This window comes from Aptenodytes patagonicus, chromosome 2 (assembly GCF_965638725.1).
Source record: "Aptenodytes patagonicus chromosome 2, bAptPat1.pri.cur, whole genome shotgun sequence".
In the NCBI taxonomy this organism is placed as follows: domain Eukaryota; kingdom Metazoa; phylum Chordata; class Aves; order Sphenisciformes; family Spheniscidae; genus Aptenodytes; species Aptenodytes patagonicus.
The window spans coordinates 25,008,289-25,021,757 of NC_134950.1; the positions used below are offsets into that span (position 1 = coordinate 25,008,289).

General features: G+C 42.6%; 1 protein-coding gene across 1 annotated transcript in view; it reads left to right on the plus strand.

The window, feature by feature from the left end:
* The window catches only part of NIPAL2 (NIPA like domain containing 2), a 57,153-nt gene that overhangs the window by 17,488 nt on the left and 26,196 nt on the right, over window positions 1-13,469 (plus strand). The window contains exons 2-3 of the mRNA XM_076329356.1: window positions 939-1,007; window positions 3,717-3,888. Coding sequence (XP_076185471.1) covers window positions 939-1,007; window positions 3,717-3,888 — 241 coding nt within the window. The remainder of the gene's footprint in view (window positions 1-938; window positions 1,008-3,716; window positions 3,889-13,469) is intronic.

Sequence of the window (13,469 nt, forward strand, 5' to 3'; positions counted from 1 at the left end):
AGGCACTGCCTGTTCATAGGTGCCCAGTGACCTTCTTGGAGAAGAGTCATAAAAGCTGAAGCTGTGAGCGCTGAGTTGGATGCTGCTTTACAGCTTGCAAACAATAGTTATGCTGGGTTATGTTACCATGACCTTGTTTATGAAAACTCACTGATAGTACGTTTGTCTTCTCTACGAGCTAATGGGACTCCTCACAGCACTATACCAGTGACCTTGAATGGATCTTGAATACACTTATGACAACGTCCAAAGTGTTACAACATTTTGAAATAGACAGGGACCTCTACCGTGTACCTGTTATTTGAGCTTGCTGAAATGGCATCTTTAAATGGCTGCTTTCCAAAATAATGAATCCTGCTTGAATGTTTTTAGTTTCTCAGCTTCATAGAAAGTTTGCAAATCTACTGAAAATTAGACAGGCTGATTAGAAAAGAATTTGATGAAATAACACAATACATTAAAGAAACTGTCGAGAGACCTATGTTCCTGGCTGCCCTGTCAAACAGTGGATATGCTAACACGTAAGATAATTATGTTCCAATATGAACGGTTCAATTGCTGTTGATTTTCCTTCTGGATTATATAATAAAACAGGACCTTTTTTTTTTGAAAAGAAGAATACATGTGTGTAGCGTTCAACTGAGACCTGTCTAGTCTTTTCTCTTTCATGAGATTTAAGAAGGTGTTCTACTGACAGCAAAACCACCTCCTGCACTGCGATGCCCTTTCTGTTCCCAGCTGTTTACTACTTAAGCCTTAGTCAACTGTGCAGACGCATTTTTTTAATCAGTTTACTCAGTGCAGCATGAACTCAGTGACTGAAAAGTGCAATAATTTGTTTTTGATTGGGTTACAATGTGCTGTAAGAAAACCACTGTTACATCGTTCTTCTTAAACTAATAAGTATTTTTGTATTTCTTTGTTTTGTGATCTTGCAGACTCAGCTCTTGGGAGTTTTACTTGCTGCTGCTTCAAATTTTCTGATTAGTGTCTCTTTGAATATACAGGTATAAAATTATTTCTCTTTATTCTAAGTTGTTTATATTTAGCAAGTAATTTATGTTGCAATTTGTTTTTATGGTGAAGTTCAAAATACAAATTTTGTTGCATTTAATAAACATTCCCTCTCTTTAACTAGTGTCCTGCTGTAGTTGTTGGCAGTATGATAGCTCTCAACCTGTTCTGTGCTGTGATTCCCATATGGGAACAGAATAAAAATTCATAACTCCTCCTTGTAATGTGCCATAAGGAAATACCAGCTATGACCCGCTTGTGGTCCTACTGGATGTCATGTGAGCCTGTCTCAGCGTCTCCAAATCTAAAATGGAATTGAACACAAGGTCTTAGGGGCTGCTTAATGGAGCGATCAATGTAATTAAATGCATAGAGACATAAAGTTTTTTGCAATATTGGGCTCCAAAACAACTTTGACTAATTTAGTTTTCCTTCTGCCATTAGGATGAAATAATCTGAGTAAATATTATTTTAAATCATAAAAGCAATGGGAGGTGTTGACCTTACAACTATGGCAAAGGGTTGTAGGATGAGACTTACTTATAAAATCTTTTCTGTATTAGTAATCAGAATACATACTCAGTAGAAAGTTAAATAATTCATTATAATCTGTATCTTGTAGACTTCACAGTATTTTTAGGTCTTCTAACAAAAGCTTTTAAAGCGCAAAAGACATTGTTGTGTAAGTGGTCCAGAAAAAGTGTTTTTGCTAGCTTGCATTTTATGAGTTGTATATGTCTCATATAAAGCTACTTCTTGCTTTTTCTGTAAAGGATGAAACAAAGCTGTGGAATATGAAATCTTCTATTCATAATAACCCATTTTATTAATGCTGGAAGGTTCTTCAATGATTCCCTTCTATTTTAAGTATCTCTAGTTGGAGAATCCCATAGAAAGAAATCTGTTTAGCCAGAGATGGCAGGCAGGTTGAGATGACTGCTGCCTCTTCAATATGAGTTCCAACCTGCTGACAGTGACAGTACTAGGACAGGCTCTGTTTCAATGGAAAAACTCTTGTTGGTGAAGTGGAAATTCAGTCTAGCCCATAATAATAAGGTTGTTCAGACTTCATATCTTTTGTCTGCTGAGGGCACTGACTGTCAAAGTGGATGCTTTGCCAGGGGATGTACTGAGGCATGCAGACAGATGTCTATTGACTTGTAATCATTAACAGCATTTACTGGATTTGAACTATCTTCCAGCTTTTTAAATGCTGTTTAGGAAAACCCAATAGCTCTGCATTGCCACTTGACAGTTTCAACTGAAATTTTTATTTATCCTCTAAAATAGGTTTTTCTCCATTTACTAACAACATCTTCTAAAGATGAATAATGACTTTCACTAGATCTCAACATTTATTTTCACACTCATATTAAATGGGCAGGCCAAATTTTATTGTTCTCTCTCCCTTTCCCACCATGCAGTCAGTTATTCTCCCTCTCTTCCCTCTAGCTGGTTGTCAGCTAAAGAACAGCCCACCATTTGCAATGTATTTCAGCTGGATTATAAACAACCTCCACCTAAATACCATCCACACACATTGCTATGCAAAGAAGGCAGAAGTCTGGAGAAAGAAGGCTGTAGGGGAGCCACTGAGCTCACCCTCCTGTGTTCATCACACATCTTTTCAATCACACTGTGCCCTCAAGAGTTATTCCTACAAGAATCTGGGGAGAAACCAGAGCTCAGGATACAGTTAAGAACTTGTCCTATTTGGTTTTCAGCAGAAACTTGGATTCTTGATTTCACAATATTATTTAATATCCATTTATCTTTTGGGCTTTGTTTGTTTGTTTGTTTGTTTATAAAAATGAAACATGCAAAATCCTGGATGTTACTGTGAATTGCTGGTCTGTGGCTCAGAGAAGTTTGATTTCCTTATGTTCCCTTTCTCCTTGGAGGGCTAAACTTCCGCCTAGGATTTCATCCCCTCAACATGTTCCACAGCATGAAGCTGCAATGATGTGCTGTATCCTCTCAACAAGAGGAATGACTGAGACTATGGTGTATCACAGGTGTTACTGTTTGGCCCATACTTCCTGGACGAAGTATAACGAGTATATATTATACCTGTTGATACAGGTTTGGCTGGTTTTCCTTCTGAAAATAAAGCTTTACCTGAGATGATCTTCTAAGGTCAAACAGGAGATTGTAGCCAAATTCTAAATTCTACCTAATTAATTTAGAGTCCTCCCTACAGCAGATGTGATTAAGTGCTGCCTTTTTCATTTTGAAATTGTATTTCTGGCGAGGATATGTATCATGGAGCAGGAACACCATGTTGTCTGGTCCCCATCTCCCAGTTTGTTGCCACAGTTCTGATTCTGCCCCAAGTCCTGCCTTTGAGTGTTTTCAGATTCACAGCACAACTGCTGAGCTTTGCTTTGAGAGAAGAACAGAGGTGTGCAGCGGTAGCAAGTAAGCACTAGCTAGTATTCACTTAATATTTTTCAGATTTATTCAGAGGTCTAATTTTTCAGTCATTTCCACCACGGCTAAGAAAGCACACATCCGAAGCAGCACTGAGCTAACACAAAGCAGTGTGTCTGCAACAACAAGCTGAAAGTCATGTTTAAAAAGAAAACCTTGACGCACCTGGAATTTGAAGTTGACAGCCCCCTTAATTATTCTACTTTTGTCAGACATAAGAACACAATGGAAGTCATTATTTTCATGCCTGTTCCTAATAATTAACTTTCTAGAAATTCGCTCATCTCCGACTGGCTTGCCGAACAGAGATGAAGCCCTACTACACGAGCAAGCTATGGTGGTGTGGAATTACCCTCCTGGGGCTTGGAGAGCTGGGCAATTTTGCAGCCTACGGATTTGCCCCCATTGCCCTGGTCACTCCACTGGGATGTATATCTGTCATAGGTGAGATGGTTTGCCATTTCTTCCTTGGGTACATACTTTAACCGAACGCTTGTTTGTGACTAGAGGAATAATACCACAGGAACTGCAGCAGGAACACAAGGGGAAAATGTTAATGTTGTGGTTTGAAAAGAAATTGTTCATAAAATTACATGAGCTGACAGTTTAACACAAACCCTCTACTTAACTCAGAGACTCTTCTAATATCTTTCTTTTTCCATAGTTTTGTCTCTTGTGTCACTCTGTGCTCTGCTAGTTCCTGCCAGTTGGTCACCCAGTGCTGAACCAGCGCTGCCGGCTCTACAAGCCCCCGAAGTGGGGGGCTGGCATCCTGCTGACTGCACAGAGCTGTGGTCTGATCCTGAGTACCTACAATGTGTTTTCTATGTTACCGTCACACCAAGCGGTTTTTGCTGCCTGTCCCCTGCCCATTACCATGATTCATGTTTGCATGGACAAACTTGCTTGACTCTCTGCGGTGTGTGACAAAAAAGGCCTAGAAATTTCCTGAAATGTTCAGTTTCTTTATGGACATTGTCAAAGTTGTTAATTTGTTCCTTCATGTGCAGATTAATTGGACTTTAGCAGGAATCCTATCCTTAGGACTCATTTGATATGATCTTACTCTTTACTTCAATTTTTTGGTAATTAAGGTATTGACAGGCATGAGATATCTGTTTCTTTGATAAAGAAACATACATTTTAAGATATGTTATCATGTTGTGCTGATGCAAAGCAGAGTGGACAGGCAATAGTGTACAGAGGCTGTGAAAACAGGAATACAGTGTGCAGCTGTATCCCTTAATCGAGTTGCTTCATACCCACAGCTGAAACATCCAGGGCTGAGATATCACAACCGCTCTGCATACGCTGGAGCTCATTCGCTTGCTATTGACAAGTGGTAACATTTCATGGTCTGTCTCTAGCTACCAGTTTCATGCTTGGAAGTGACATTGCAGTGAGTGATTCTGCATGGGAAGGTAGAAAAGATGAATTATCTTCCCGGTGGACTGCCTGGCTGTAGTGGAAGGAGGCAGCCAATCATATGTGGGTGCAATTTAGCAAAGAGAGAACGGAGGAAGGAAACTGCAGGCAATTTACCGTAACCTTTAATGTTAAACTATTGCAGAACTTTGGAGAATGAGATATAAAGCCACTGTAGTTCACCATTGTAGGAAAGATTTCTCAAAGAAAGGAATGAGATATTACCTGAAATGAAAATGTAAATTAATATGACATATCCCAGTGTGATTTTGGTGGCAGTAGTTATACCTTTAACAACTGTAGACATTTCCAGATGTCTCTGAACATAAAGGGACATCGACCAATCTAATTTGTTGCCCAAACTGAATAAAATGCAAATATAGAAAACTAGAAAGAAGTGAAAAGCAGTGGGAAGGGAAAAAATTCCATTGCTTATTAAACTGCTACAAAGAAGAGGTCACATTTAGCATTGATTTTTATCTGGGCAGATTCCTTCTTCTTTACCTTTGCAATATGCAAAGAAATGTTGCATCTGTTTCCTCCATTCTCCATTTCCCCTTACTTACAACAAATACCAATAAACCATTTTCCTAACTGTTATATCTTATCAAAATTCTCATCCACTGTTTTTTTTTTTAACTGACCCAAAATGCTTATCCTGGAAGACCCCAGAAAGCACTTTAATATCTTATATTCCATTCCCATATATCAGCTGACAGTATCCATTTCATAGCCCAAACAATAGAGAGATCTGAAATTTTATTTAGTCTAGCAAACATTCCCTTAAGGAAGGGAAAGTAAAAATTACGTAGGCAGCCAATTACAACAATAACTTCCCAGTAACACTTCCTACCGCTAGACACTTCCCTGTCTTCTGAAATTAAAGCCAGAGAGAGCGAGCATTCTTTTAATTTTAGAAGAGTTCATAATTTAGGGCAATGACAAACTGACCAAGACACAAGTGCATCATCTGCTAACAACTGGGCAAAGGGCAGCTTAGGCAGCAGGTCTTCCAATTTAAAAGATCAAGAAATATTTTTCTTATTAAGTTGTGACCTTTTTTAGGTGGTGGAGGGTGGACTTTGCACAGTCTAGATGACAGCAGTTTTGAGGTATTGTTGAATGTGTGTCTTTCATAAGTTAATTTTTTAAATGAAGAAATTAAGCACTTGATTACAAACTCCAAATGTGTATCTGAACCCTAAGTCCACCCTTCTGGTAAGCATTTTTTTCCAAATTTGGTGTCAACACATCCCACATGGTAAGAGCTGACTCTCCCTGACATTGGGTACTCAGTATGGTGCACTGAGAGGAAATGTGCTTTGCAGTATGCCCAGTCATCTAGGGGATTCTCTGAAGATCTCTGTCACTCTGGGTCTGCATGGAAAGTTTCCTTTGCTTGGAAACCAGGGTTTTGGAGGAGGATAAGGCAGACTGGAGTTTCTGCCCAGAATGGATTTGGGCTGTACCCATCATATAGCTCCAGACCTCTGAGACGGGAAGCATCCTGGGTCTTAAAATAGATGGAGCCAACATCTATTATGCTCTGCTACCACATTTAACTGCATCCAACTGAATTTTGCACTTAACCCGGTATCAATTAAGTAGTGAAAATTTTGTGTCTCATTCTATTGAGCTGGGTGCTTCTGATGGCTGGTTTTAGAAAGAATCCAGCACCACAGACCATGAATTGGCATGACACCAGTAGATTTTAATTTTTTTTTTCTTAGAATTAAGCTACAAAGACTGTATTTTTCTTCTTACACAGTGGAAGTATTTCTGTGTGTGGTTGCAATGATGCAAGCTCTACATCTGTTCAGGGTTTATAACAGTTTGAGAAGACAGCAGTTGTTTTCTTCAAGAGGAGAAATTGGTAAATTTTTAATTTAAAAGTGGAGGAGTAATACATTTTGATGTGATCATTAAAAAGCTTTTATACTTAAAAATTAAAAATCATGTTTTACATGTAGCTCGGGTAATTTTAGGCTCATTGTCTTGCTTTTGCCTGCAGAAATAACTTGGGGGTGGGATGAGGAGAGGTCAGTGGTATCAGAGATCGTTTCTTCTGCAGTTTTCATCATTCTGAAGAGAGTTGTTTTACACTTAACTTGCTTAGACTGACATTGTTGAGATCCCTTTGCATTTTTATATGCTCCTTCTAAATAGCTGTGGGGCAAGAAATTGCTTTAGGCTTTGAAAATGGATATCCCTGATGGTGCTTTAGGAAAAAGATTCTCAGATATTATTGTAGAAATGGATTTCTCCCACTCACTGTAATGTAACATCTTTGTGGCCCAAGAACTTGGGATTTTGAGAACTCTCTAACTGGGAAACATTCACCAGACTATTCTTTAAAACACTTTGTTTGTACTTCTCTAGAAGATGCAACAAAACGATTTTCAGGTTTCTTCCTTCTCTCTGCAGTGTGTAAGTCCTATAATCCAGTTTCCAGAATTAAGCTCACCTTAATGGTCTTTCTTTTGAGCAATTCCTCTGATATTTGGCTTGCTTTTTTATTAGGATATTTGCATTAAGGATGGGGAAAAATGTTTCATGTTTTGTCCACCACTTTTCCAGTACTAATATTTAATCATGTTAGAAATGTTACATGTTCAGTGTGCAGGACAGCTATCAAGAGGTCATTCACCAACTGACTAAATTCTTTAATATCTTCCTTTGTATTCAGTGCACCATTAATATCTATCATAAACTAAGAAAAGGTTTGAGTAGTCAATTACCTGTGATGAATTTGTTCCCAGATGTCTTGGGCAGAGCTAGCTCTCTGTTTAACTCTGGCTATGCATACAGCTATTCTTTAAGTTTCTCCAGATTTGTGTTAAACCTCCCTGACATAGAGATCTGGCCCTGAAGGAGACCCAGGTCCCACCAAGTCTAAATGCATCCATCCTCCTCATACCTGGCTTGTCTCCCCTGTCTACCCCAAAATGACCCACAATAGGTCAGCAGACTGGTTTTCCTCGAGCTCCTGCCCTCCCCTTGTGGTAGTATATCTGAGATGTAGGCAGGATAAGATGAAGGAGGTTTTAAGCTAATAGTCTCAGGGCAGGGAGATTCTCAGGCATGAATTGTCTATATGCAGTCTCCACCGTGGAGATGGTGCTACAGGCACTCAGACCCAGCTGTGATTTATCTGTCAGTGCCTGCAGAGTGCACAGGGACTTGCCTGTCCTTGTGCTTTGTGCACGGGCATTAGGGGCCATCTGTGCTTCCTGTCCTTCTGTCCCCCCTTTGCAGTAGCCCTTTGCATGGGAGAGAGATATTTTAGTCTGCTCCAAGGCTGTGATCACAGCTTCTTTCTCCAAACCAGCTCCTTTCCTTCTACATGTGCTTAATAAAAATGCTTGGGCACTTTTTTTAATAGTTTTTTCACACTATCCTTCAGTTAAACCACATTCCTCTCATGACCGGCAACCTCATCAGTTCAACCTTTTTTCTTGTCCCCCTCTTAGTGTGCAGCCTCTAGATCCCCCGTGGAAATATTGGTACTTGCCCAGGAAGACCTGCTCCCCATTCTCTGCCCCCTTAACCTCCTGCTCTTTTCAGCTGCAGTGATCAAATCTACTGCCTGCCTCATCATCTCTCCAGATCTTCCTGACTGTGTGGCAGACTACAATAGCTTGACTTTGGGGATGGATTAAAGCATCTCCAAGTGCTTCTGTACTGGGATGGTCCTGAATCTCTTCAGCTTGGAGGTAGACTGAGGGTCTGTCTGTATAAAGCATACTTTAAGGTCACATGTTAAAATGTGATAGGCAGCATCCTCACAGCTTGAGCACTGCTCAACAGATTTAGTGCAAAATCAACTGAATGAGCTTAAACTGCTTCATTAGATGGAGGCAGACCCTTAGGTTGCATAAAACAGCATAAATGCTTGGTCTCAAAGTGAAATGTTTTTCTTGTTGTACAAACTGGGAGAGGTGCAAACATTAAACCATAGTCTTTGAATCATGGCTAGTACTCCTCCTTTGGTACTTCATCCAGACCACCAGTGGAATGGGTACAAAAGTATTCTGCAAAATGGGTGGTTTTAAATGCCTTTACCTGACTGAATCAGTTAAGCTTAACAGAACGAACATTTGAGGCAAATATTAAATTTTGTGGTTTTATTGGAAAACTATTGGACAAGACAGAAGCAGTAAAAGCAGTCTATGCATTTATGAGGAGAGTACTAATCTATTTAAAATAGTACATAAAGCTCATCTAAGAATTGAAAAGAGGAAAAGGAAGGATATACTAATACTTGAAGTTATAAACAGTTATGAAAGGAATTATTTAGTGTAAGACCTGACAATAAAAATAAAAAGATGAGATTCATAAATAGCTTCAGTACCAGGAAAACAACTTAATCATAAATTATACTTATCTGTGAAGTAGTTTTGGGTAGGAAAAATAAGTGATGGACACTTTCATTTGAGTTTTTTAAGGCTGGATTGGACAAAATACAGAAAATACACTCTGCAGATCAGTATGTATTTTCTATCTTTAACTTCTCCTGTTGTGTATTACCCCTTTCTTAAAGAAACGAACAAGAAACAATCCTAACTGCAGCTTTCATGTCTGTCTTTCTGTTTTATGCTGATGTATGAGAAGAAGAAGTCATTTCAACATAACAATTAAGCTCCTGAACAAACTCTTTTTTTCCCCATTTTCTACCCAATAGCTTTTATTTGTCATGATTTTGATGTGGTGCCAAGTCATAATATTTTTCATTTGAAATACTAACTCAGTATTTCCAGATTGAAAATTTTCATGAGCCTTCAGAAAGGCCCTGCCATATAGATACAGATATTTTACAGGACCTATTTACTTCTCAATTTGTGGATATTAATGTAAGTATGATGCAATCAAGGCATGAAATGAACTCAAGGATTTCAATAGGATGTGTGGGTTCTGTAATGTTTAATCCTTAACAGGTCACCTCCCAGATTTTCTGCCCTTCTCTTGATGTAGCAGGCTATCTGCCACCACTCTCAGTGGGAGTAGGATCTGTGCCTAGTTTTGAAAGTTTTACCTTAATAACTAGTTAAAAAGCTAAGAATGTTCTGATCCACCCAAAAGTATACAATTCTTCTCAGATGACCAGGGATGCAGTATTTGCTTCAATGACTTAAAGGCTGACAATTCGCGCTTGGAGTTGTGCATGTGTTGTATTGCTAAAACCAGTGTTTCAAAACCAATGAGACTTCAGAACAATGATAAATTGCTTGGTTTGTTGCCATGCTGTTGCCAGCTTACACTTTGACACAATTTTTTGTCTGCATCTCTGTATTGTTGTATTCTATTGCTGACCAATTAAAAAAAAAAGAGGCTATTCCTCACTCTGACACAGATCTCAATCTCTATAACTGTCTATAGCTTTAAAAAAACCCAAACAAACAGGCAAACAAATGAACAGTTGCAAAGACACATTAATACTTTTCAGCACAGCAACTGCCCAAGTTCCTCGGTCTATTCATCCGCAGAGTTGAACATAATGTTCAGTGATTTATTTCCCACATCAGTATAATGGTGTAGGCAGAGGAGGCACACAGCTTCTGTGACAGAGGGGGAACAAGAGGACCCTGGCGTGGGAAAGGGAAAATTGGGGCTGGGTGGTAGGAAGTGAGACTCATGCTGCAGTGGTGGGGCAAAATCATGGTGAAGGGGAAGCAGGCTAGGAGGAAAGTGCGAGGGTGTAACATCACTGGTAGTGAGGAGGAGAGGTGGGGAGATGTGGTCTGAGGGATGGTGGGAAAGGAGCAGAGAGTTTGGGGAGCTGAGCACAGGGGTTTCAGCAGGGCTGCATTTAGGAGCTGAATTTGGGACGCAGTAGGGCTTTAACTCATGTATCTGGTAGGCTTAGCTGTGGCCTCTGGATGCCCACTTACTCTTCTGCCAAGCGTTTGCAGGATCCTAGAATACTTCAGGTTGGAAGGGACCTCAGGAAGTAGGCAGCCCCAGGGAGCGCTAGTGACCAGGAGCACTGCGAAAAGGATGGGCAAACAGGGCGTGGCGCATCAGCCAGGGCGTGGCGTGGCAGTTTGCATGGCAGTTCGTGTGGAAGGGCACCTCTTCAAAGGAAGGGCATTCCACTGGCCGAGTGGGAGACTTGAAGTACACATAACCTAGCAACCGGGCACCATTCTGTGACCATCTGCACAGGTGAAGGGCACTCATCCTACATGACCCTCAAGGCAGAATGGTGGGCACTCATCTGAGAGCAAAGGCTGCAGTTCCGGCTGGGGGGTCTGCACCATCTGCCCCAGCAGTGGCCGATGCCTCCACCCATGGAGCTGCTGAAAGGAGAGGTTGCAGTGCAGACCTCAGGTTGCGGGAAGTGCCTAGACTTTTCTCCTGGGGCAGGGACAGGTGGCAGACCTGCCTGCAAAAGGTGTGCCCAGGTTGAGGACCTCCTGTAGCAGGTGGCTGAGCTGCAGGAGGTGGTGAGAAGGCTGCATAACATCGGGGAGGCGGAGAAGGAGTTAGATAGCTGGTTCCAAGCACAGTCTGTGGTGGACCCACAGCCCATGGCCAAACAGCCAAAAACTCCCCCACTGGGACACACAGAAGGGAGGGGGACCAATAATGCAGAAGAATGGACGGTTGCAATGGCAAGAACCAGCAGGAGGAAGAGACTTCCCCCGAAGCCTGAGGTGTCCTTGCAGAACCGCTTCACTGCTCTGCAAGCCAAACAGGAAAGACCCGTCACACCAGGAGAGGCGCTGGAGCTAAGGCAGCCCCATCTGCTCCTCGTATAACAACCAGCACAACTAAGAGAAGGTGACAGGTGATAGAAGTAGGCAACTCTCTTCTGAAAGGTACGGAGGCACCCATTTGCCAACCTGACGTACTCTCTAGAGAGGTGTGCTGCTTACTGGGGGCTCGTATCAGGGATGTCACTACGAGACTACCAAGCCTCGTTCGGTCCACTGACTATTATCTGCTGCTGATGTTTCACGTGGGCACCAGTGATGCAGCCAGGAGCAGTCTGAGGACTATCAAGAAGGACTACAGAGCCCTGGGAGCAGCAGTAAGGGCCTCTGGAGCACAGGCAGTTTCTTCATCAATCCTGCTGGTCAAAGGGAAGGGGTTTGAAAGGGCCAGTCGAATCTGGCGAATCAACAAATGGTTACGGGACTCGTGCCACAGCCAGGGGTTTGGCTACTTAGACCATGGGACTCGCTTTGAGAAACCTACTGGGGGCTGATGGGGTCCATCTGTCAGAGAAGGGGAAGAGCATCTTTGGTCGTAGGCTTGCCAAGCTGGTGAAGAGGGCTTTAAACTAGAGATGCCGGGGGAGGGGAACCTCAATCCATCCCACTCCTACCAGTTTGATGCCAGGGCCAGCAATAGATGCCGAGAGCCTGGAGAAGGAACACAGGTCAGCAGGAGAGCGCCTGAAGAGCAGCACAAAGGAACTCCAGCCAGTGAGACAGCTTCATCAGGAGCCCAACTTAAATGCCTCTATGCAAACGCATGTAGCACGGGCAATAAACAAGAGGAGTTAGAGACGTGCGCACACCTGCAGGGCTACGACCTTATTGGCATCACGGAGACGTGGTGGGATGGCTCCTATGGTTGGAGTGTTGGGGTGGAGGGATACAGGCTCTTTAGGAAGGACAGGCAGGGGAGATGAGAAGGGGGTGTCGCCCGCTATGTCAATGACCAGCTGGAGTGCATGGAGCTCTGCCTGGGGATGGATGAGGAGCTGACTGAGAGCTTACGGGCCAGAATTAAAGGGAGGGCAGGGACAGGTGACATTATAGTGGGGGTCTGCTACAGGCCACCCGACCAGGAAGATTGAGCGGATGAGACCCTCTATAGACAGATAGGAGCAGCCTCACGCTCACAAGCCCTGGTCCTCATGGGGGACTTCAACCACCCTGATATCTGTTGGAAGGAAAACATGGCAAGGCATAAGCAATCCGAGAAGTTCCTGGAATGCGTCAATGATAACTTCCTTCTCCAAGTGATAGAGGAGCCAGCAAGGAGAGGTGCTATGCTGGACCTTGTTCTCACCAACAAGGAGGGGCTGGTGGGGAATGTGAAGCTCAAGGGCAGCCTGGGCTGCAGTGACCATGAAATGGTGGAATTGAAGATCCTTAGGGCACCAAGGAGGGCGCACAACAGGCTCACTACCCTGGACTTCAGGAGAGCAGACTTTGGCCTCTTCAGGGATCTGCTTGGTAGAGTGCCATGGGATAAAGCCCTGGAGGGAAGAGGGGCCCAAGAAAGCTGGGTAATATTCAAGGATCACCTCCTCCAAGCTCAGGAGCGATGCATCCCAACAAAGAGGAAATCAGGCAAAAACACCAGGAGACCTGCACGGATGAACAAGGAGCTCCTGGACAAACTCAAATGCAAAAAGGAAGCCTACAGAGGGTGGAAGCAAGGACAGGTAGCCTGGGAGGAATTCAGAGAAATTGTCCGAGCAGCCAGGGATCAAGTTAGGAAAGCTAAAGCCCTGATAGAATTAAATCTGGCCAGGGATGTCAAGGGCAACAAGAAAAGCTTCTATAGGTACGTCGGTGATAAAAGGAAGACTAGGGAAAATGTGGGCCCTCTTCAGAAGGAAACAGGGGACCTGGTTACCCAGGATA